Here is a 24,817-nt window from a genome sequence, read left to right on the forward strand (position 1 = left end):
GACCATATGAGGCATTGCTGTCAAAAAATCCCAGATTGTTCACCACTGCTCTAATGCCTAGAATGTGATTTCTTTTTTAATGTGAACATACTTACTTCTTTTTCTCTCAAACACTCAAAGTATTTTCATCTGAAGTTCCCATGCAAGACATCTGGAACTCACCTTTCTGTTTCAAGTTTTTTGTTCAGTTCTTCACTTTGCTGCTCCAGTTTGGCTTGTAGATTAGCAATTTGCACAGTGCTTGACTCCTTGATACTTTCTATTTCTGCATCTTTTTGTGCTATTTTTGTCTGACTGTCAAGAAGCATCCTTAAAATAAAGGGAGGAGAACTAAAATGAGAAATTCTCAGTAATTTTAAGAATGTTTGGAAATAGGCAAAGTTTTAGCCTAAAAGAAGAATGTGCTACATGTGCCATAAATGGGCAAAAGGTAGGTTACTACCTAAATCAGAAAACCATAAAAATAATCACACTGCAATAATAGACAAAATGAATTGTTTAATTCCAAATGTTGTTGTGTCTTTTGATAATGCACTCTGGATGTTGGGTGTAAATACAAGATTTTTTGTTTGTTTTTCTATTAAAACAAATCCTACAGTCTAAAATCTGCTACTCTTAAGCTGATCTAAATGTTTTTGCTATTGAAAGCTTTGTAGATATTAATTCAGCAATATACGATTTACAGATTTACTGCAGAACTAGAAGTGAAAGGAGAGACATACTTTTATAAAATTTCCACTCAACCTGCAATCTTTCTGGTTGAATCAAAAGACAGAAAATCTTCTCCAAGTAGTTTATTCTCTCTTAAACTAACCTAAAATAAACTACCGGTAGATAGAAAGTGGAACTACTTCCTATAAACTAGCATTTTGATGGAAACTACACAATTCTAAGCAGTCAGAAACCAGAACACAACAGAAGAAAATATTGGGGAAAAAGTCCGAATCATAATCACAGCAGTTTGACAGTAGAATCAGTTAGGAAGAGAGGAATGTCAGCCTCTCTTCACTGAATATATAATGGGGACTGGGCATCCAATTGTCACTGATACTTTAATTTGAATTGCTATATAAAGATGTTGGACCTGATGAGCTAGAACTAGAATTGTCTCTTTCAATTATCTGATTCTATAAATGCCACAAAACACCAAGTACAGTCCTTGCAGTCAAGTCTTCTTGGAAGAATTTCCTAACTGTCCATACCTTGTATAATCTTCTTTTGCCTGGTCTTTAGCATGCTGTTCTTCTTGCATTGCATGAGTCACATTCTGGACTGTCCTATTCATTTCAGTTAATCTCTCCTCTAAAATAGCTTTGTCTTGTTTCAGGCACGTAATCTCTTCAGCCATGCAGACTTTGTAACTAAGAAAGATTTTAAAAGTTTACAATTTATTTTGAGTTGTGCATAGTACTCGTCATCTTTATGCTAAGCTTTTGCCCACCATCCAGATAAAAAGCTAATGTATGACAGGTTGTACTAAGAGAAAGAAACAATAAGAGTTTGTTCATTTTTGTTCCTTTTTAAAGTAAAATTTGTTAACTTCAGTGAACCTTTGCTACCTAAAGCAAAGAAACACAGTGCAAGAAGTTGATCCCTGTTTCTATACAGTCACTCTGAAACAGATGACTACTTTCAGACTATGGAAAGACAAGAGTTCCTAATACTAAACAAGTAAGACCTTTCCAATCCTTCTCTATGCCATGGTATTGACATACTTTTCAAATTCAGTGGTGGTCTCTCCAAATTTAAACTGGAGCTGGTGATATTCCTCTTGCAGCTTTTCAATGGTACTCTTGTTTGATGCAGCCAATTCTTCCAACTCTGCACTTTTCCTGCACAAATAATATTCAACAGTTAAAATTTTAGCACTCCAAAAGGTACTGAATGAACTGGAAGGTACAAACAGAGCATAGGGGAGTCAGGAATTATTAAGTTTAATTTAATTAGCTCTACTTAAATAGATGGGAATGGGAGACCTCTGGAAATATCTATTCTGAAAGTCCAAAAATAGCTTGAAACATTTGGGCAATATAGGAGGATTAAGGGTAGAAAAGGTAATACAAAATCCTTTGGCTCTCATCCTTAATTTTCAATAAAAATCTGTTTTATTTCTTATTCACATATTTATTAATTTTCTTTTCATGTGATATAAAACTGTACACTTTGGTAACAACTTTGAAAATCTCTGGGGAGACATGAAGAATTTACAGAAGCCATGTACAAACCTGGGACCTCAAGCCATGTACTACTGGTCTACATTGCCTACCATTTACGAGAAGGGCATTATCCATTAGTTCATGGCATATGTCTGCTTCTTCAATGGGAAATTATGTTCCTTCTTAGCACATATACCCCAATTCTCTCCAAAGGGAATTGGAACATTCAGAAGAGATCTGAGAATACACAGACTTCAAGAAAGAAATCCATTCTATAATCCTATTAGCTAATTGACACAGATAATTTCAATAGGAGGCTCTTTTCTACAAACCTTTGCAGTTTTGCTTCCAGCTGTGATAACTCCTCATTTTGGGATGCATTATCCTGTTCCAAACGCTTTAACAGCTTCTCAAGTTTAACTTCTTTAGTGTGTAATTTATCCAGCTCATCCATGGCTTCTTTCAGTTCTGTCTCTAGAATCTCTCTCTCTTTAGCTACCTCCTCTTGGAAATTAAGTAACTTCTGATGCATATCAGCAGAGGTTTCCTGAAGTACCAACAAAAATACAAATGAAGTGTGGCCATTAACAATAAGTTTTTTTCCCCACCTGAAAAATATATTTAACAGAAAGAATGAAGCAAGAACCAGTAACCTTCACAGGTGACAATTTATTCAGGCTTCCCATTTATTTTTTTACATTTATATCTATAAAAGCATTTCTCAGCTATCCTATTTCATTTTAATTTTATACAGAAGAAAATAATAAAACTGTACAACATCATGTGAAATGCAAGCGGATGGGGTTTTTCTTCCAAAATCTCAAGGTCAAGGTATTACTGTGGGGTGCCATCAAAGATTTTCAGTTTTTCTTCTACACAAGATAGGAACCCAGACAGCTTTTTCAGGAATGAACACACTCTATGGATTAATCTGCTTAGGGGAGATGATCCAGCAAATACCTTTATGCCAAGTCATGAAAAGCTGAAAAAATTAAAATCACCACCTTAAATTGAGCTCAGAATCATACTGGTAACCTGTAGCAAAAATTTAACATAAAGGTAACACTGCTAAAGTATTTCCACCTGTTAGTAGTTGGGCTTCTACTTTTTAACCTATTTACAACTTCAGAGTCATCTTCAGAAGCAAAGATTATGAATCACCGTTGCAAGGTTTATTACTCCACAACTGGTGTACCATCTGTTCAAACATAGTTATGAATTCAGGGAGGACCCCTCCTATTTCCTCCTTTCTCCTTCAAGGAGTAGATGACCTCATCCCATACCAATTTAGGAATTGGGATCAAATGTTAACCTATCACACACAAGTAATAATTCCATCTTTTAGGAATTTGAGTTTGTTTTGACCTATTTGGCCCTTCATAGCTTCTACGCATTTGACCAGGATATCTATGCCATTTCCCAAATGTATACTTGAGTGTCAACAGCATAGTGGTGAATCTACATCCCAAGCCGACTGATAATCTCTCAAAAATCTCATGCAGATATTAAACAGCAGGAATATACACCCAAGCTCCACGTGGTATAGGGGCATCATCCATTCAAGTAGGAGCAGAACCATTGTAAAACAATGCTTTCCACTTCCAAATCCTGCATGGACCAGAAGGATACCATATCTGAATGCCACTGAGAGGGCCAGAAGGACTGGGAAATGTGAACTCCTTCTTACAGATGGAAAACTATACAGAATAACTGGACAACACAGAGGATGCTCAGTACATACTGAATTTCACGCATTTATAAATAAATATAACCTTTAGTTATCTTAATCTTTTTTTTACCTTAAAAATCTTCTTTTGCTTTTGATGTTCCTGTTCTTCTATAGAAAGTTTTTCTTTTAAGCATTGTATCTCAGCATTCATAACTTGCTCCTTTTCTTCATATTCATGGAAGCATTTCTCTAAATGAGAACTTTGCTTTTTACATAAGAACTCATATACATATCTATAATTCTATTGTTATTTTGATATATTTTCTAGACTCCTTGATTATTTTTAACATTACAGGACAATATCATAGCTTAGGTTACTCCCTATGAACTGTTTCATATTAACCTATTATTAGAGCCCATTGAATACCATCTGAACTACTTAGAAGCTCTCAAATCTGAATTATTTCTTAGAAATGCAATTGACAAAGCAAAAGTGATTTTCAGAGTGTTTTTTAATATTTTTTTCCTAAAACAAATATCCCAGTAAATGTTTGAACATTTTCTATGAAAGCGGCTGGGATCCATCAAAACAGCAACTATTTTTAGAGCACTCTCTCTTTACATTTTTATATCAGGCTATTAAAGGCAAAGACTTCATTTCTTGGCACAACTTCTCAACAGTTGAAGTTCACATATCTTAAAGCTGTCAAGGTTGAGAAACAGTGCCCTAATCTATTATAGAAGGATGCAGGTAGGAAGAAGAAAGTTGGTGTAATGTTAAATGGATACCATAGAAAGAATAAATAATGGAAAGGCTAATGGGTTACATCTTTAGACTTAGAAAACTGAATGCATAAACATGCATGCATGTGGCTGAACTGATTTCCTTGGGAAATCAATATAGAACCCATTTTGTTGACTACTGATGAGTTATCAACGGAACACGATAAAAGCTCATGTTTCAAATGTCAATATTGTTGAATGGTTAAGTGCCTAACTATGCTGCTTAATATATTCCAAAGCACATGTAGCCAATTTTTCCTTAAATCCCTTTCTAAGGTTCAGGCTAGCATAGAAACCAGTCTATCGCACATGCATTTCGAATGAAACAACACTGAAATCAGTATAACAAAATCTGACACATATTCCTGTTATAATTTATATTAAAGTGTATTAATACATATTATAGTTAAAAAGGTTTTTAAAATGTTATTGCTCTGTTGGGCTGGAGATTAGACATTTAAATCTAGTAAGTCTTTTATCTAATGATAGGAAGTTTTGATTTTCATTTGTCATGATGGGAAGAAAGTATTTCTCAGCCAAGCTTAGAAATAGTTTTCAAAAGTCTAACAAATGGTTTATTTTCTTGCAATAATATGCACACAAACCACATTTTTGGACTTACCTTTTTGCTCCTCAAGTATTTTGCACTTTCCATTCAGTTCTTCAGTTTGTGTGGACAAGATAGTTTCTTTCAGATGAAGAGTACTTTCCAATGTTTCGATGTCCTTGTTTTTGGATTCTATTATTTCCTGTAGTTTGACAATATGGAGCTTGTATTTATCATCAACTTGTTCTGCAACATTACTGTTGGAAAGCAGGAAAAATCACACTAGTTTTGCCATTATGTTTTTCTATAATTTGGTTGGCAAAAGTGTATTTCAGCTCATTTTCTTCTGTATGATATACAAATTAATTGGAGGGGACGGTCTTATATATTACATTTTCTTTTAAAATAATCTCTTCCGAAAAGTAGTCAAGCAATAGTAGCCATATATAATCACTGAAGAAAACCACAATATTGTACTTCTATATCACCCAGCCTTTTTGCTTCTAGTTGAAGTTTTAGATTATATCTGTTCCTAGCCATTACTTTCACTGACTCTTTAATTGCATTGTACACAGTAAGATGAGTGTTTCTACTCTTCTTTGGTATCAGGCATCACAGAACAATTAATTTCACAAGCACGGAAAATTGTTCAAAAATAAGTTAAAATAGTCAAAATCAGTGATGTCACATCCTATCTGATCTTCATGTGAATTTAGTGCTTTACAGGCTGAAATATTAAAAGACTTAATGTGAAAACTCTCACATATTTATAATTCCCATAAAGTGATAATCAGTAAAAACATGGTTAAATGAATGGACAGGTTTTCTGTTCTAAATTTCTGCAGAAGTCATTTTGAGGAAAGAAGAATTAAAATAGTCACTTCAATCTGCTGTCCTTGAGGTGTTCAAGATACATGTAGCTTTTATACAAATTATTCCTCTGAAGGGGAAAATGTGAATTTTGTCTTACATGCATATCTAACAATATCAATTTAATCTCTTCCCACCATACAAGTTTAAAATTAAACACTTAAGTAGCCAAGGATTTATTGCCAGTCACCAATATTGATCATATTTGCTACATCTCCCATGGTCCCATATTAGTATGCTAGGATAGCCATTTTGGGAACTGGAGATTCATCCATCACATATAAAACTGTAACTTGAGAAAATCAGTGTTTCTGAGCAATGTGGCTTGGCCAAAATCAGGACTGCATATGCATACTTAACTTACCCAAGTTCTACAATACATTCCAGGAGTTTCTCCAAGTCATATTTCTCTTCTGTTGGACTCTCTGTTTCTGCCCTGAAATAAAGTTTGATCAGAGTATTAAATTTTAGAAAAAGGACAAAATATATCCCAAACCTCAAGCTGGCAAAAAGGACACTTATGTTTAATTAACACCTTGTCAAAACTGAGCCGGTCTCTTCCTTCCCGTTCAGACCCCAAAAGCCCCCAGGAACAGATTCAGTAGCTCAGCAGTTTCTCATGTCCAACTCAGATAAAAATGAAGCTGGGTACCAATAGCATACTGAAGATACCAAACCCAAAATATGTTCTTACCAAGCTACATTTCATTAGAGTTAATAAAAATAGCTGGTACCTGACAATTCATGAGATAACTTTCCCTGGAAGATCACATAGGAGCTGTGACCAAGGGGGCCTTCTCCCGGGTTCGACTGGTGCCCAACTACGGCCTTATCAGGACCTGGATGCCTTACGTACAGTCACCCATGCCCTTGTGACCTCTCGCCTAGACTACTGTAACGCTCTCTACATGGGGCTGCCCTTGAGATCCACTTGGAAGCTTCAACTGGTGCAAAGTGCAGCGGCACGGACACTTTTGGGAGCCTCCCGAAACTCCCATATCACACCTCTCCTCCGTGCGCTGCACTGGCTTCCGGTTGCCTTCCGAGTGAAGTTCAAGGTGCTAACAATGACATACAAAGCCCTACATGGCATGGGTCCGGACTACCTATGGGAGCACCTTCTGCCAATGTCAACACCCCACCGCCCTGTGCGCTCCCACAGAGAGGGCCTCCTCAGGGTGCCACCGCTCAAGGAATGTCGGCTGGTGGCCCCCAGGGGGAGGGCATTCTCAGTGGGTGCGCCAGCCCTCTGGAACTGCTTACCAACTGAAATCCGGATGGCCCCCGACCTCCGCACCTTCCGGCGCGACTTAAAGACTTACCTATTCCAGCAGTCCGGCCTGGCCTGATAGCTCTAATTGGGGTCCCAGTTTGTTTTGATTATTGTTTTTTCAGTACTGTTTCATTATGTTTGCCTACATTACTCTGTACACCACCCCGAGTCCCTCGGGAGAAGGGCGGTTTGTAAAAACAAACAAATAAATAAATAAATAAATAAACTTACAATTCTTCAGGCTGGGCTAGATTTTCTTCCACAGTTCCTTGGACTACATTTAGTTTACTTTCCATGTCTCCATTTTTAACAGGAACCATCTAAAATTGCATCAAGAAACATTACAGAGTGGCTTATTATGAGAAGGACTATGAAATGTATGAAAAATTAAATAACATTACTAGCAATAGTTCTTCTAACTCTTGGGAAAAATGTAGGCCTAACATACTATCTTGTGATATTTGCAAATTTTTTAACTGAGAAAATGTAATCCACATTGGTAATATAACATACCTTTTTTGAGTTCATTTTGCTCCTAAGCTTCATTAATTCTAAATAGAGATTGTGCATTTTCTTCTGGGTTCCATCTTCAAAACACTTAAAAATTACAGAAGGCAGAACAAATCAGTTTTATTATTACATTTGTATTAGGACACTTCAGAAACTACACAAGAAAAGATGACATCTACATATCTGATTCCAATGGGAAAAGATAACCATATGCCAGACTTCAGGTTTCCGCTCATAGTGCATGGCCTCATGAGAGCGGACCTCCACTCCACACGGCTAATTTCACCCTGCCAGGGGGACCCTAGATGTGTCCGAAGTTGCCCCAGAGAGGTGACTGCGAAGGAGGGGCACCCCATTGATCATGAAGCAATGGCAATCGCTTTGTTTTATCCGGGGAAAGCCCTTCGAGCCCAACAGGAGAAAGGCTAGCCGCATGCCAGTGTCTAGACCAGGGATAGGCAACCTCGGCTCTTTTATGACTCATGGACTTCAACTCCCAGAATTCCTGAGTCAGCGTAGCCTACCCCTGGTCTAGACCAAGCTACTGCAGCCAAAGTCCAAGAGCACTACCAAGAACAGTGAACAGCATGCTTGGAACTGGTTAGAGTATTTGATCTTCTCTCCCTTATTTTACAACCAGTGCCTGGGAAAGATCCCCAAAGCAAGCAATCTCCGAAAGTGAGGGGAGGGGGCTCCATTCCCATTCCCCCCATAGATGGATCGGCGAATTAACCTCGAGGAGGAAAGAACCTTATTGAAATTAAATTCAAAATACTATAATCTGATCAAACTTAGAAACTAAAACAGACTGCTAAGATTATATTCTAAAGGATTTTGATTGAATTACATAAAAAGAAAAATAAGAACTTTTTGTCTGAAAGTGCTGGAAAATAAATATTTGCTGACATCTAGTGGACAATGAGAATATAGCACATTAAAGACGCCTAGAAACAAAACAAAACAAAACAATCTGTTCCCATGAACTCTAATGGACACTGGACACTGCTAGGAGAATCACTGTTTGGGAGACAAAAAGCATACATCCTATCTACTATGTATCTTCTACAATAACTATAAAAATGCAAGAACTGGACAAGTTGAAAGTATTAATTTGGAAAATGATTTGGAAAAGGAAGATTAGAGACGGACTGAAGAGACTGGATTCGCCCTACCAGATGGAATATTATATGAATAAACACTTGTTTGAATATGGCTAAATAAACAATAAGGGACGCGGTGGCTCAGTGGGTTAGGACGCTGAGCTTGTCAATCAGATGGTCGGCAGTTTGGTGGGTCGAATCCCAAGTGCTGCGTAACAGAGTGAGCGCCTGTTACTCGTCCCACCTTCTGCCAACCTAGCAGTTCAAAAGCACGTAAAAATGCAAGTAGAAAAATAGGGACCACTACGGTGGGAAGGTAACAGTGTTACCTTTGCCTTTGGTGTCTAGTCATGCTGGCCACATAACCACAGAGATGTCCTCGAACTAGCGCTGGCTCTTCAGCTTTGAAACGGAGATGAGCACCGGCCCCTAGAGTTGGAAACGACTAGCACGCATGTGCAGGGGAACCTTTACCTTTTAAATAAACAAATAACTTTGGCCATAAAGAAATTTTAGAATAAGCGGGATAAGAGATATAAGAAGATGGTATTTTTTGATAAGATACAAAATGTAAAAATATTAGGATGTTTTAAGTGAAGGAAAAGTTTGAATTTTAAAGAGAAGTTTGAAAAGATTCAGGATTAAGGAATGATTGAAATATTGAAGGGAAATTAGTCTTAATAAGAACTCTGAAAAAAAGGATATATAGTGATTTAACTAATTTTTACAAATAGAAGTGAAATATAAATTGACTAGAAAGATGTTATGGATAGATGTTATGATAGATAAGTAGTATAGTATTTCTATAATATACAAAAGATGAAAATATTGGGATGATATATTTAAATGGAAAATTTGGATATTTAGATGTTAAATACTGGGAAAAATATGATTGACAAGAATTGTTTGAATATTATGGAGAAATTGAGCTTAAATAAGATTTATAAAAATAAGACACATGGTGGTGAATCAATAAGATGACTCTTATGTACAAGTCTCATTATAAATAAATAAATAGCATAAGCTGGTAAGAAAAAAAATGCTACACATGGACACTATTGTTGGTATAATTATAGAAGAAAATGTTATCTAATCATTTAAATATGGAAAATATCAAATATTAGAAATTATATTTATTTAATTTTATAAAAGGAGAATGCTACTGGGTGAAGAGAAGATCAAAGAAATATATTATAAATTGATGTATTAATTATGGAAATGTAAAAAAATAATTATTGTTTATTATTAATTGTATATTCTTTTCTAAACAATTTATGAACCAAGACAACACGCTGTACACCAGGCACTAAGGCTGTTATTGTAAAAAAAACAATAAAACTTTTACAAAAAAAAAAAGATAATCATATGCCTAATTCAGAAATCCCTGTGTTCAACACTTGCTCCCAAATACAGTTTTAAACGTGCTCTTGATTCTCTGCTGCAAATAAGTGAAGTTTAAGAGTTATAATACATAAAATGTACCCTTCATGAAGATGATCCACCACATGTCAATATAGCATACTATAAAAACCTTTTCCTTAAATCCAAGTAGAATCAAAAAGGAAATGTGCATTATAGTATACTATACATTTGCACCCCTTCATGGATTACTGCCTTGTCGGGGCGAAGGGGCTTGCGTAATTCAATGAAGCTATGAGCTATGCCGTGCAGGGCCACCCAAGACGGACAGGTCATAGCAGAGAGTTCTGACAAAACGTGATCCACTGGAGAAGGAAATGGCAACCCACTCCAGTATCTTTGCCATGAAAACCCTATGGACAGTACCAAAAGGCAAAACGATATGACGCTGGAAGATGAGCCCCTCAGGTCGGAAGGCGTCCAATATGCTACTGGGGAAGAGCAGAGGGCTAGTACTAGTAGCGCCAGAAAGAATGAAGCGACTGGGCCAAAGCCGAAAGGACGCTCAGCTGTGGATATGTCTGGTGGTGAAAGGAAAGTCCGATGCTGTAAAGATTTTTTCTCCATAGGAACCTGGAATGTAAGATCCATGAATCAAGGCAAGCTGGACGTGGTCAAACAAGAGATGACAAGACTGAACATCGACATCTTAGGTATCAGCGAACTAAAATGGACAGGAATGGGTGAATTTAATTCAGATGACCATCAGGTATACTACTGCGGGCAAGAATCCCTCAGAAGAAATGGAGTAGCCTTCATAGTCAATAAAAGAGTAGGAAAAGCAATACTGGGATACAATCCTCAAAACGACAGAATGATCTCAGTTCGAATCCAAGGCAAACCATTCAATATCACAGTAGTCCAAGTCTATGCCCCAACCACCAGTGCTGAAGAGGATGAAATTGACCGGTTCTATGAAGCACTACAGCACCTTATAGAACTAACACCAAAAAATGATGTTCTTATCATCATGGGGGATTGGAATGCTAAAGTAGGAAGCCAAAAGATAACTGGAATAACAGGCAAGTTTGGCCTTGGAGTACAAAATGAAGCAGGGCACAGGCTGATAGAATTTTGTCAAGAGAATACGATGGTCATAGCAAACACTCTTTTCCAACAACCCAAGAGACGGCTCTACACATGGACATCACCAGACGGTCAACACAGAAATCAGATTGACTATATGCTCTGCAGCCAAAGATGGAGAAGCTCTATACAGTCAGTAAAAACAAGACCAGGAGCTGACTGTGGCTCAGACCATGAGCTTCTCCTTGCAAAGTTTAGGCTTAAACTGAAGAAAGTAGGGAAAAGCACCAGGCCAGTCAGGTATGAATTAAATCATATCCCCATGGAATATACAGTAGAGGTGACAAATAGATTTAAGGAATTAGATCTGATAGACAGGGTGCCTGAAGAACTATGGACAGAGGTTCGCAACATTGTACAAGAGGTAGCAACCAAAACCATCCCAAAGAAAAAGAAATGCAAGAAAGCAAAATGGCTGTCTGAGGAAGCTTTGCAAATAGCTGAGGAAAGGAGGGAAGCGAAAGGCAAGGGAGAAAAAGAAAGATACGCCCAATTGAATGCAGAATTCCAGAGAATAGCTAGAAGAGATAAGAATGCCTTCTTAAATGAACAGTGCAAAGAAATAGAAGAAAACAATAGAATAGGGAGGACCAGAGATCTTTTCAAGAAAATTGGAGAGATGAAGGGAACGTTCAATGCAAAAATGGGCATGATAAAGGACCAAAATGGCAGGGACCTAACAGAGGCAGAAGATATTAAGAAGAGATGGCAAAATTACACAGAAGAACTATACAGGAATGAGCTTAATGTCCCTGATAATCGCACTGAGGTGGTCACTGACCTAGAGCCAGACATCCTAGAATGTGAAGTGAAGTGGGTCTTAGAAAAGCTGAGCAACAACAAAGCTAGTGGAGGTGACGGTATTCCAGCTGAGCTATTCAAAATCTTAAAAGACGATGCAGTAAAAGTGCTACACTCAATTTGCCAGCAAATTTGGAAAACTCAACAGTGGCCACAGGATTGGAAAAGATCAGTTTACATTCCAATTCCAAAGAAAGGCAGTGCCAAAGAATGTTCAAACTATCGCACCATTGCACTCATTTCTCATGCTAGTAAAGTTATGCTTAAAATCCTACAAGCTAGACTCCAGCAGTATGTGGATCGAGAACTACCAGAAGTACAGGCAGGATTTCGAAGAGGCAGAGGAACCAGAGATCAAATAGCCAACATACGCTGGATCATGGAGAAAGCTAGGGAGTTCCAGAAAAACATCTACTTCTGCTTCATTGACTATGCTAAAGCCTTTGATTGTGTGGATCATAACAAACTGTGGCAAGTTCTTAAAGAGATGGGAGTACCAGAACATCTTATTTGTCTCTTGAGAAACCTATATGCGGGCCAAGAAGCAACAGTGAGAACTGGACACGGAACCACTGATTGGTTCCAAATTGGGAAAGGTGTCCGGCAAGGCTGTATACTGTCGCCTTGCCTATTTAACTTATATGCAGAGCATATCATGAGAAAGGCAGGGCTAGAGGAGTCAAAAGTTGGAATTAAGATTGCTGGAAGAAATATCAACAACCTAAGATATGCAGATGATACCACTCTAATGGCAGAAAGTGAAGAGGAACTGAAGAGTCTCTTGTTGCGAGTGAAGAAGGAGAGTGCAAAAGTTGGGTTGAAACTAAACATTAAGAAAACCAAGATCATGGCATCCGGCCCTCTCAATTCCTGGCAAATAGATGGGGAAGAAGTGGAGGTAGTGACAAACTTTATCTTCCTGGGCTCCAAGATCACTGCAGATGGGGACTGTAGTCAAGAAATTAAAAGACGCTTGCTCCTCGGGAGGAAAGCCATGGCAGATCTAGACAGCACACTAAAAAGCAGAGACATCACCCTGTCAACAAAAGTGCGTATAGTCAAGGCTATGGTCTTCCCAGTTGCAATGTATGGCAGTGAAAGCTGGACCATAAGAAAGGCTGAGCGCAAAAGAATTGAGGCCTTTGAACTCTGGTGCTGGAGAAGACTCCTGCGAGTCCCTTGGACTGCAAGGCGATCAAACCGGTCAGTCCTAGAGGAGATCAACCCTGACTGCTCTTTAGAAGGCCAGATCCTGAAGCTAAAACTCAAATACTTTGGCCACCTAATGAGGAGGAAGGACTCACTGGAGAAGAGCCTAATGCTGGGAAAGATTGAGGGCAATAGAAGAAGGGGACGACAGAGAATGAGGTGGCTGGATGGAGTTACTGAAGCAGTAGGCGTGAGCTTAAATGGACTCCAGAAGATGGTAGAGGACAGGAAAGCTTGGAGGAACATTGTCCATAGGGTCGCGATGGGTCGGACACGACTTCGCAACTAACAACAACAACATACATTTGCAATTACCTGAATGGAACAATCAATATGCATATATCAGTGCCACTAAATCATGTCCTGAAATCTGCTTTGCAAGCACTTTATTTTAAAAAAAAATCTTATTCACAGGGGCACTTGAACCTTTCTTTCTGATTTCTCTTAAGTGTTTTTACTGTATTGCTGGGAGTGGCAGAGACAGCAACTGATTATGTTTTCTGCTCTGAATTTTCTCTGCCACTCTGAAGTCGCCCTGGCTGCCTGCACAGTCTGAAACAAGTTCAATAGGAATTTATTCATGCTCTTGGAGTGATAGAAAACCATGAAAACTCCAGACTGCTGTAGATATTGTGGCATAAAAAAGAAAGAAGGCAATCTTATAAGTTCCTTATCTATCTCAAAACTTATGAAGGATGAGAAAACAGTGACCAACCCAGATTGGGTCCTGCAACTTTATTCTGGGACACGTATATTCGCCTTTATTCGTGAGAGAAAAACAGACTCTGTCCTAATCTTTGAATGAATTGTTCTTTGAAAGAAAATAACAGAATAGTAGAGTTGGAAGGGACCTTTGTGGTCTTCTATTCCAAACCTCTGCTCAAGCAGGAAATCCTATAACATTTCAGACAAATGGCTATCCAATTTCTTCTTAAAAATCTCCAGTGTTGGAATACCCACAACTTCTGGAGGCAACTCATTCCATTGATTAATTGTTCTAACTGTCAAGAACTTTCTTAATTCAAAGTTGGTTCTCTTCTTGATTAGTTTCCATCCATTGCTTCTTGTCCTGCCTTCAGGTGATTTGGAGAATAGATTGACCACCTCTTCCTTATGGCAGCCCCTCAAATACTGGAACACTGCTATCCTGTCACCTTCGTTCATTCCGCCGGGACCTGAAGACCTGGCTCTTTGAACTTTCCGGCCAGGACTGAGAATTTTAATTTTAATTTTAATTTAATTGGGTTTAAATTGGAGTTTAACAGGGGTTTTATACTTTATTCAAGGACTAAATTTAATTATTTTAATTGTTCTTAACTTTTGTAATTTGTATTGTTATTTTAAATACTTTGTGAACCGCCCTGAGTCCTACGGGAGAAGGGCGGTATATAAGTCCAATAAACATAAACATAAACATAATTCTTTTCATTAAACTAGATATACCCAATTCCTTCAACTGTTCTTCATGGTTCAGACTCCAGTCCACTAATCATCTTTGTTGCTCTTCTCTGCACTATTTCTGGAGTCTCAACATCTTTTTTATATTGTGGTGACCAAAACGGGATGCAATATTCCAGCTGTAGTTTTATCTTGAAAACAAAACCTCTTTCATGACACTTAATATGAATTGCTACAAAAATGCATTTTTGTGTATTTTAAGTATACAGGTACTTCTCACTTAATAACCACAATTGGGACTAGCAACTCCATCAGTAAGCAGCACGGTCATTAAGCGAGAGATCATATAATCATAAACAAACTTATGACTTCAGTTTCACTCTGGTTGCTAAGCAAATTTGCCACAGCAATTGCAATATAAGACCACGAATTGTGGTTTTACTGCTGGCTTCTTCATTGACTCTGCTTGTTGGAAATTGGTTGCGAAGCTCACAAATAGTGATCATGTGACTGCAGGACACTGTGACAGTAAGCAAAGTACCTGGAGTTGATTGCATGATCATAAATGCAAGGAACGATTGTTACTTTTGTAAAACCATTGCAACTTTAAACAGTAACTAAACTGTACAGTTAAGCAAAGATTACCTGTATCAAACATCTTTCTTCACAAAATAAAGACCATTACAAATCTATACGTTACATTTTAACTTCCAACTATAAATGCAGGAGCCCATCATTATCCTACCCATAAAAGGTGTTCTAATCCCTTTAAAAGAGAGCTATCGATATGCACCTTCGTTTTGAGCAAGTCATTGCTTTTTCTCAACTCCAAAAGCTGTTTTTCCAGAGAAGCAACGTTTGCTAAAATGGTGTTTTTTTCCCTGATTGCAGCAGACAGCTTTGATTCAGACTTGGCAAGATCTTCCTCCAGAGCTTGCAATCTTTTATCTTGACGGGCACGTATTCCAATTAGTATCCGAATCTACACAAACAGGATGAAATTAACTGAAACATTTGATAGAAGGCAAGTCCATCCCTTTATATAGTTTGGCAAAATGTACACGAATTTATTCCTAATATAAAACCACTGGACTGAAAGCTTCCATTTCTTTTACATGCTCATTGAAAGAAGTAACCAAATATTTATTTCTAATACGAGCTGCCTACCAACAATGTCAAGAGAACATAAAAAATTTAAATCACAAAACACAGGTTAAGTAAAACAATCAAGAGAAAGTAGTTCATGGACTCTTACAATTTAAAATGTAAATTAAAGCATTTATAACATTATCTACAATTTGGCGGCTAGTTTACAAAGATTAATAATCAAATATCTGAAAAAGTGGAATTTTACTGATACCCTGTTTATTTATTAAATTTGTAGGCCATTCAATTCATAACATCTCTGGTCCGCATATAACACTAGTTCCTAAACTGAAGGTAAAGACCTCTAAGGGTAATTTAGAAATATAATGAGGGTAATGGAATAATTTATCAGTGTTTGTGAGTTGAGGATCCAGTTTAGAACTGCAGCTAAGTCACTTGTGTAAAACAACAGAGTTGAAAGTCCTTGGTGCTCTCTGAGCTTGTTTGTTTTCTTGTAGACATTTCATTATCTAAGCTAGGCAAGTGTTGGCAAGGAGTGTGGTTTACTGTCAATTTATATAGCCATCAATCAACACATAGACATTAACATCTATAGACTATGCAAGAGACAAACCACCAGCCAAAAAGGGAACAAAAAGACCGATGCCCCTCTCCACCAATCAGCATCCAGATAAGCATAGATTAAAGTCATATCAGACCAATAATCAAGTAAACAATACCCCAATCAAGAAACTGCCAAAGAAATCAATAGTAAACAACCCAACCAAAGTATCTCTAAGGCCACCCCACTAACACTGACAGGGGAATTCACTGCTGGCTCAGGAATTCTGGGAGTTGAAGTCCACGAGTCATAAAACAGCCAAGGTTGCCTACCCCTGCACTAGAATATAAACTGACAACGAACCACACTCCTTACCAGCACTGATGATGTTACCTAGCTTGGGTAATGAAATGTCTGCAGGAAAACAAGGAAGGTCAGAGAGCACTAAGGACCACTCATGTTAACACTGAGCTACAAATATTCTCCTTTATTGGTACAAAAGTTTCTTTTTATGGGAGTAAAACCGGAAAAACAGGTAATTGGGTCAAGAGTTTTAAAAACCCTGGCATACAACATAAAAACAAACAGTTAAGACAAGAAACTATAAGCCCACTTTGCAGTTAGCTTATTAAGATGCATCATCAGCTGTGTTAACTCCACATCAGACTTAAAATAATGTTGAATCATACCTCTTTTTCCAGCTCTTTTTGCTTTTTCAATTCTTTAATAGCAACCAGACTTTTGTCAGGCTTTATTCCTGTGTTTTTTGGCTTTAAAATAAAAACAAAAAAACAAAACTAAAGTTAAAACTCTGCAAGTTTGCTTCATAAAGTTACTGACAGTTAAAAATGAGATTTTGCTTTCACTTTTTATGAAAACAACATTTAAAAGTATAAATACAGCTTGAATTGGTCACACTGCTGAGAAACACACCAACTTCTGGGAAATTGTACCCTAGATGCACAGTTACCCCATCTTTAATAACATTTGGTGAAAATACTTTCAAAAAAATAGTTCAGCAAATTTTAAACTATTCGGTTAAATATGTGAGGTTGGAAACCCCACCCCACCTCCATAAAACAATTGTTATAATTATTACAGTGCCAAATTGTCTCATTTAATGTGACTAACAGTTTGCTTAACATTTAGATATTACATAGGTGATGAATAAAAATTCAACTCCAAGGATGCTGGAAAACAAAACAAGTTTTATTAAAGCTTTCGCAGAAGCGGTGGAACTCTTAGTAATAGCAAATCCCAGAGTCCACCGCTTTTGCAAAAGCTTTAATAAAACTTGTTTTGTTTTCCAACATCCTTAGAGTTGAATTTTTATTCCTCACAATTTGGTGGCCCATATGAGGAATCAGCAACTCTTAGTTCTCGGGTTTCCTCTGAGGAAAAGGGAGCCATGCCTCACTGATTTCAGTGACCCAGACTTCTTTGAATTCCTGAGAGCTGAGGTCTGCTCAAACTAACCTGTTGGAACAAAACAGGAACTGCCAACTGGATTAAGGGAAAAGAGGGGAAGTATGGAAGAGATTAGAATTACTGGCCTCAGTGACCGGGCCACTCTGTGTACAGACCTAGGTAAGTTTTCTGGGGTAAACCAGAGGAAAAACTGCCTAGGCAGTCGGGTGGAAGGCTGGGTAGGACTGTTTGAGTCTGAGATCTGTCAGAAGAGTGTGTGAAACATCCCAAGCACCATAGGGTGGCAAGACGAAGTGAGTGTGGACTTCTAAGTATCTTACTTCCATACCCTCGCTAGAGGATTGGTGGGGAACAGAAGGAAGTGGCTTGGTGAAGTGAATTGTGGTCTCATTAGATTGGTCAAGACAAGAAAACAGGACAGTAAATCAGGATGGGTAATTCTAATAATATCCCGGAAAAGAAATGTGTGAAGAAAATTAGGAAAAATCCCAAACTTAATATAGATAAAGAGAGTCCTTTGGGACTCTTATTAATGGGCTGACTGCATGTTGGGGGTCTCACAGGCAGGGAAAGATCAGTCATGGGCAATAAGGCCCGTAAGGGGATAAGGTGTCCCCTGGAAAGTCCCTTAGGGCAAGGTTGGCAGGATAAACAATATACTCGAGGTAAAAGTAAAAGTATTATGATAAAGTATTGCTGTTTTAAATGCTAGCAGAATGGGATGGACTCATCTGGAAAATACACCTGGGATAAGAGTAAAGGTACCATGATTCAATATTGTTATTTTGAGTGGACAAGAAATCCTATTAAAAGCACTAGTGCATTTTGCTCAAAATATGGAAGTTTTAAAAATTGGCTATGTCAAGCACTAAACATATATGTTAATAAAAGAGGTTTATATGCCTGTTACATTCCAGGAAGTGAATAGTTCATTTTTGTTAGAGGACTCTGGAGGTAGTGTATGTGTGTCTGTCTGTGTTGTGTCTAATAACAATAAACAAAAAGGCCTTATTTAAAAACAAACAGACAAAAAGAGATTGGCTTGTGAACAGCTCCCTGAAATTATAATAATAGTGATTGGTTTGCCTGGAGAAAGCATGAAAGGAACTATCTGTATGTGGAATTTCTTATGCAAGCAGTTTGAATGGAAGTAAATGTGTGGGTATGCTGACCCTCCCTCCGTCCCTCCCTCCCTCTCTCTCTCTCTCTATGTGTATGTGTGTGTGTGTTTGTGTGTGTGTGTGTGTGTGTGTGTGTGTGTGTGTGTGTGTGTGAGAGAGAGAGAGAGAGAGAGAGATTCTCCTCCACCCTGGCTGTGAAAAAACAGTAAATTGCAGATTTCATTGTTGTAAAAGTAAATGGAAAAGCAATAGCAAGTGTTTGCATGAGAAGAGTCCCATGGAGGATGTGTGAATTTATGGAAACTGCATGTGAAGGAGAAAACTATTTTTTAGTGGTGAGATTTTTGTGAATTTTTTTTTCCTCATGTCTTTTTCTTTTTCTGCTGGCTTTGTTGCTTTAAGAGTGAGAGAGACAGAAAGAAAGGGGGGAGCTGCTCGTTTTAACTTTTTTTCTTCTTCTCTGCTTAGAATTCCGGTTTGAGAAAGGTGGGGTGGATGTGAAATTTAATGCCCACTCTTGCAGTTTCAGCTTGCAATGCTTTTTACTGGAAAGAGGAGAGAATAATTGCTGGACAATCTTTTTTGGAAAACTTTTGAGTTTTAGTTAGACCTATATATTCATCAACCAAAAGAAATGACTTTGAATTATTTTGCTTAAATTTCTAAATGTTTTAACTTAATGGAAATTTGTTTCCATCTGAATGGAATCGGATTAAATTGGAATTTGACTCACTTTATATTAAAAGCAATACTAGTTTGATATAGAACTATTTCAGTAACTCAGAATATCTCATTAAGCTTGTTTATCTTTTTGTGGAGTTGCTTTTTTGATGTTTTTATGTCTGTGTGCAGGACACATTGATAGAAAATAATATCTAAGCGAATTGAAGGAATTGTAATTCAATCCTTGTTTAAAATAAAAGAGTTGAGAAATTTTTGTAGGATTATAAATAGCTATGCTGTTTTGATTAAAGATTTATATGCAAAACTGTTAGAAAAAGAGCCTAACATTAACAAGCTCAAACAGACTTTGGTGAGTGTTCCTTTGTTGGCTCTTCACTAGGTAATTTGTTTGTAAATATAGGCAAAGGAATGGCTTGGAGGAGGTTTTGACCCAGAAGTGGGGGAAAAGAGGCAGCCAGTGGCATTTTGACATTTGGGGAAGTCTTGGTGGTTAGCATTTCTTATCAAGTGTGGGTAATTTTAAATCAGAAAGCCGAAAGGAGGTAACCACTTGTTCATAGCAAAGTAGTTGGGAAAAAGAAAAGAAAAAGAAAGAGAGACTTAATGAAGGTTCGATAGTAGATGGGGAGGAGAAAATGTGAGTGGAAGCTGGGAGAATTTCCCTCCCTTAGTCAGCACTAACCTGTGGATTTTATGCCTTACGGCAAGTTCTGAGGTTGTTAATAAGGGAGGAGAATATATACACTGACTCCAAGTATGCTTATGGAATCTTGAATACTTTGGAGAAGAGGAATGAAGAGGATTTATTAATAGTAAAGGGAAAGAGCTGGCTCATGTAAAGTTGAAATAAGATGTACTTGTGGAAGAAGAAAAGAAAGAAGTTAGGCCAGAGTGGCAGAAGAGAAGAAATGGATAATAGAAGGAAAAAGAAGGAAAGTTGCTTTTAAGTTGGTTTGCACAGACTTGTGAATTGCATGCATTAAAGTTGTTGGAAGCAGGGAGACTACCATTAACAGGGTCAGCTCAAAGGTGTGAATTGTATGCCTTAACACAATGTTGAAGGAACAGGAATGTACTATTGAAATATGGAAAGAGAAAAAAACAGGAAGTATAAGAAAGTGGGAGGTGGATGTTGCAAGATGGGAGACGGATGTTGAAAACAAAGAAAGAAGGAAGAAAAAAAAACAAAGCAATAGCTAAGACACAAAAGCAGCCACTGAAGGGGGGTGGGTGGGTCGCAAGGGATGATTGATACTTTTCTAAAACAGGATGGCTGTATTTATACTTTAGTTAAACAAATCTGTGATAAATATATAAGTAAACAAGTAAATAAAAAGCTCTATAACATCTAGTGGTAAGACTATTTCAATGCGTTCAAGTTGAATTTAAATTACCTCAAGTGGGGGAAATTCTACAATATGAAACTAATGACATGTTTATAAAGGATTAGATACTGGGGCTGTTTTCCGCTTTGTCTTTTCTCAGGAAACAAGGATTGCTAGCCCAGACACCTCCATTGGAGTTTGCTATCCACAAGTTTCAGCCTGGTGATTGGGTCCTGATAAAAAGCTGGTGTGAAGAAAAACTTACTCCAGCCTGGGATGGTCCCTACCAAGTCCTCCTAACAACTGAAACAGCAGTTTGAAAGAAAGAAAAAGGGTGGAGCCAAAAGAGTGGAAAATAATTCCTGGAGAAGACCTGCTGTGAATAAAAATTACCAAAACTGATGTGATCATTGTGGGATGAAGAAATAAGAGTCTGGGTTTTGTTTATGATTTTTCTCATTGTAGGAGTAGCAGCTTTCTAACTTTTTCAATCTGAGTGGTGGCCTATGCTGTACCATCCAAAGGATTCCAGAAGAAGCTGTGGACCTCTGCATTCTACAAATCCTTTCATAATATGTTGGTTCTGTGATTGCAACTGTATCACTGAATGCTGTTGTGATTGTGGACAAGTCTGTCCCTGTGAAGAACCTTGTGACATAGTAATAGTGGAAGATTGGTTATAAATGTGTAAAGGTCTGACACCAAGAGCCTCCTTATCCCAATTACAGGAGAAATTGAAATTGAGACACAACCTGACCTAAATTGAAATTGAAATTGAAACACAACCTGACCTAAATTCAGTTATATTGGGAGATAGTGATATTCAAATTCCACTGGAGAATATAGAATGGATTTAAGGTGTATACAGGCTAATCAAACATATATTGGGACAATTAAGGTAAGGGATGAGGTTTTGTACCAACTTACATTTAATACTACCGATATCACATTTCAGATTGATGCTAATGCTGATAAACATATTAGCATGTTGACAAAAAATAATAATCAAGACCCTTGGGATTTCAAAAATGGAAACGTGCCCAGGATGGAGTAATATATGATGGACGGCAAATAGTTGGTACTCTCCCTGGACCCAGATAAGAAAGAGAAAAATATTTTTTAAAAAAAAGGTTGACAAAGCAAGGGAGAGTGACTAATAAAACCTTACATGGAAGGAAAGAATCAATTGCTATAAAACATCAAGTAGATAAAGAACATTGGGAGGATTTCTGGAGTCCCTTTATTTTTTTTTAATAATCTATTTCTAGATCTTAGAGATCGGGCTAACACAGGGATCGCATTTTTATTACTACCGTAATTATAGTTACAGGAGTAATTTGTTGTTACTGTTTGCAGTGATTTCAGTGCATTATTTCAGTATTCAAAGAATGTTCTCTTAAGAGGACAGCAGAAAATATTACACATGATGTTAAACAATGTCCAGGTAACCTATGAAGAGGATATGGAAAGGGCAGAAATGATGTATCCATGGGTAGAAAATTCCAAGTAGGATAAATGAAGAAAAAGGGTGGATTGTGAGGCACATAACAAATGTACATGTTGTAATTTTTAGAATAGTGCACACTATTGTAGAATAACATATAGCTTATGAATTCATTTTATATAAAGTTTATTCTTTATAAAAACTGCTTAAGAGTTAGTATTTTAAAGTATAACTAAAAACAAAAGTGCAGCTATGTTTAACAGAAGCATGAACTCTGTTACACACATAGCTTCTAGATGCAAGACAGGCATTCTTATAGAAAAACAAGGGAAGACATAAATCTTTTCTAATTGCAATTATCCAGCTTGGGTAACAGTTCACCTTGTAGATAAGGCTATACCCCCAAGTTAGCAGGGTATTACAAATCATGTCACAGAAAAGGGAGTGAAGATAAGATAGGAACAAAAGGGCATTGGATCTAATAATTGGAGGGTCTGGTAATTGTAATGGTTGCTAGGCAGTCAGAAAGCATGTGACCGGGTGGGCCTATCAACTTGGCTCATTTTGGAAGGATGTGGTGTGATGTACAGGACAGGGTATAAAAATCTATGCAAAAATTGATTCAAGTGTGGACTCTGGGATTTGCTATTACCAAGAGTTCCACTGCTTTTGCAAAAGCTTTAATAAAACTTGTTTTGTTTGCCAACATCCTTGGAGTTGAATTTTTATTCCTCACACATATTCTACTGTAAATTTAAAAAACTCCTACTTAGGAAAAGAAAGATTTTTTTACTCTCTATAAAATAAGGCTAATGGAACATGAAAGAAGAAGGATATGATACTTACTCTTGAACCGAGAGATGGAAGTTTTCTTGTACTTGCTGGGGAAGTCATAGGTTTCATGTTGCTTGGATTTGGCTGAACTCCTACTTCTTCTATAAAAATATAAAATAAGAGGTTTAATTCTCCATCCTAAAGAGTGTAATTTTTCCCAAATATATTTCTAAGCTATTAACTCAACACTGAAACACTGGAAAATAGACACACTATGCAGAAACCTTGAAATAGAAAATCATGCACATTATCTATTTGACTTGCAAATGTTAGGTCCAAATCAATGGTGTATGTAGCAAGCATCACTTGGCAATGAGGCCATTTCAAAAAATAGCATTATCATTTGCCCCATTTCCATGCCCCATGAAAGCTTACATGCCAAATGTAAGCATGTTTACAGTTTTATGATGAGTTTAATATGAATCCCAAAGAGAAATGTTAACTTGTTAAATGCATAATTCCAGTAAATACAGTATAGGATTCCTGTATTAAGCTATTTAAAGTCTTCCAGCTAAAGAGACCAACGGGGCTGCTTTGTTTTAATAAAATCATGTTAAATGTGAGTTGGCACAATAAAAATGCTGGAATTAGGCAGGGAAACACATATACATATTTTTGCAAGATTTAATTTAGTAAACCAAGATCAATTGAATACAGTTACAGTAAAATGAAAATGTAATTTTTTTGTGTGTATGCAGGTGATCTTCAACTTACCACAACTGAGCCCAAAATTTCTGTTGATCAGTGAGAGATTTTTTAAGTGAGTTTTGCCCTATTTTATGACCTTTCTTGCCACTGTTGCTAAGTGAATCACTACACTTGTTAAATTAGTAACATGGTTGTTAAGTGAATCTGGCTTCCCCATTGACTTTGCTTATCAGAAGATTGCAAAAGGGGATCACGTGAGCTGGAGCTGTCATAAATATGAGTCAGCTGCCAAGGGTCTGAATTGTGATCACATGACCATAACGATGCTGCAACAGTTATAAATGTGAAAAATGGTCATAAGTCACTTTTTTCAGTACCTTTGTAGCTCAAATGGTCACTAAATGAACTGTTGTTGAGGACTACCTTATTTAAAAGTAGCATTATCAAGCATAAGCAATTATTTAAATATGTGATTAAAATCCAATTTGTGTAAGATAAATAAAGGTGCTAATGCTATTTAGAATCATTTCAGCAATTTCAAAAAAAATATTCAGTATGTCATAAGCATTTTTAAATTAGACAATCACTGTACTGCTACAAAGTGCATTCTGAATTTTGTTATTTTCATATTATTTCACTGCCAGGTTGCTAACTAGCTGTGGATGAACCTGTACCACTCTGTCTCTTGAGATTAAGAAACAACGATCTTGAGTAAGGTTGCCAATCACACTGCATCAAGCCATAGTGTTAATGCTGCTAACATTTGATGTTCCCGCTCGGACAACTGATGAAAATGCAGCCATTTTCTCTTTCTCTTTAATGTGCTTTTCTGGTATTTAGAATTAGGTGCAGTAAAGGGGGTTG

At 37.3% G+C, this 24,817-nt stretch overlaps 1 protein-coding gene across 1 annotated transcript in view; it reads right to left on the bottom strand.

The window, feature by feature from the left end:
• HMMR (hyaluronan mediated motility receptor) overlaps positions 1–24,817 on the bottom strand; it is a gene marked incomplete at its 5' end in the record, with an annotated part of 33,748 nt that overhangs the window by 4,595 nt on the left and 4,336 nt on the right. Inside the window, 11 exons of the mRNA XM_083351322.1 lie at positions 163–309; positions 1,203–1,361; positions 1,716–1,832; positions 2,489–2,703; positions 3,956–4,074; positions 5,231–5,412; positions 6,390–6,461; positions 7,530–7,618; positions 15,615–15,803; positions 17,159–17,239; positions 23,318–23,406. Of these exons, the coding sequence (XP_083207448.1) occupies positions 163–309; positions 1,203–1,361; positions 1,716–1,832; positions 2,489–2,703; positions 3,956–4,074; positions 5,231–5,412; positions 6,390–6,461; positions 7,530–7,618; positions 15,615–15,803; positions 17,159–17,239; positions 23,318–23,406 (1,459 nt within the window). The remainder of the gene's footprint in view (positions 1–162; positions 310–1,202; positions 1,362–1,715; positions 1,833–2,488; positions 2,704–3,955; positions 4,075–5,230; positions 5,413–6,389; positions 6,462–7,529; positions 7,619–15,614; positions 15,804–17,158; positions 17,240–23,317; positions 23,407–24,817) is intronic.

The sequence above is a fragment of the Vipera ursinii genome (assembly GCF_947247035.1).
Source record: "Vipera ursinii genome assembly, chromosome: 2".
In the NCBI taxonomy this organism is placed as follows: domain Eukaryota; kingdom Metazoa; phylum Chordata; class Lepidosauria; order Squamata; family Viperidae; genus Vipera; species Vipera ursinii.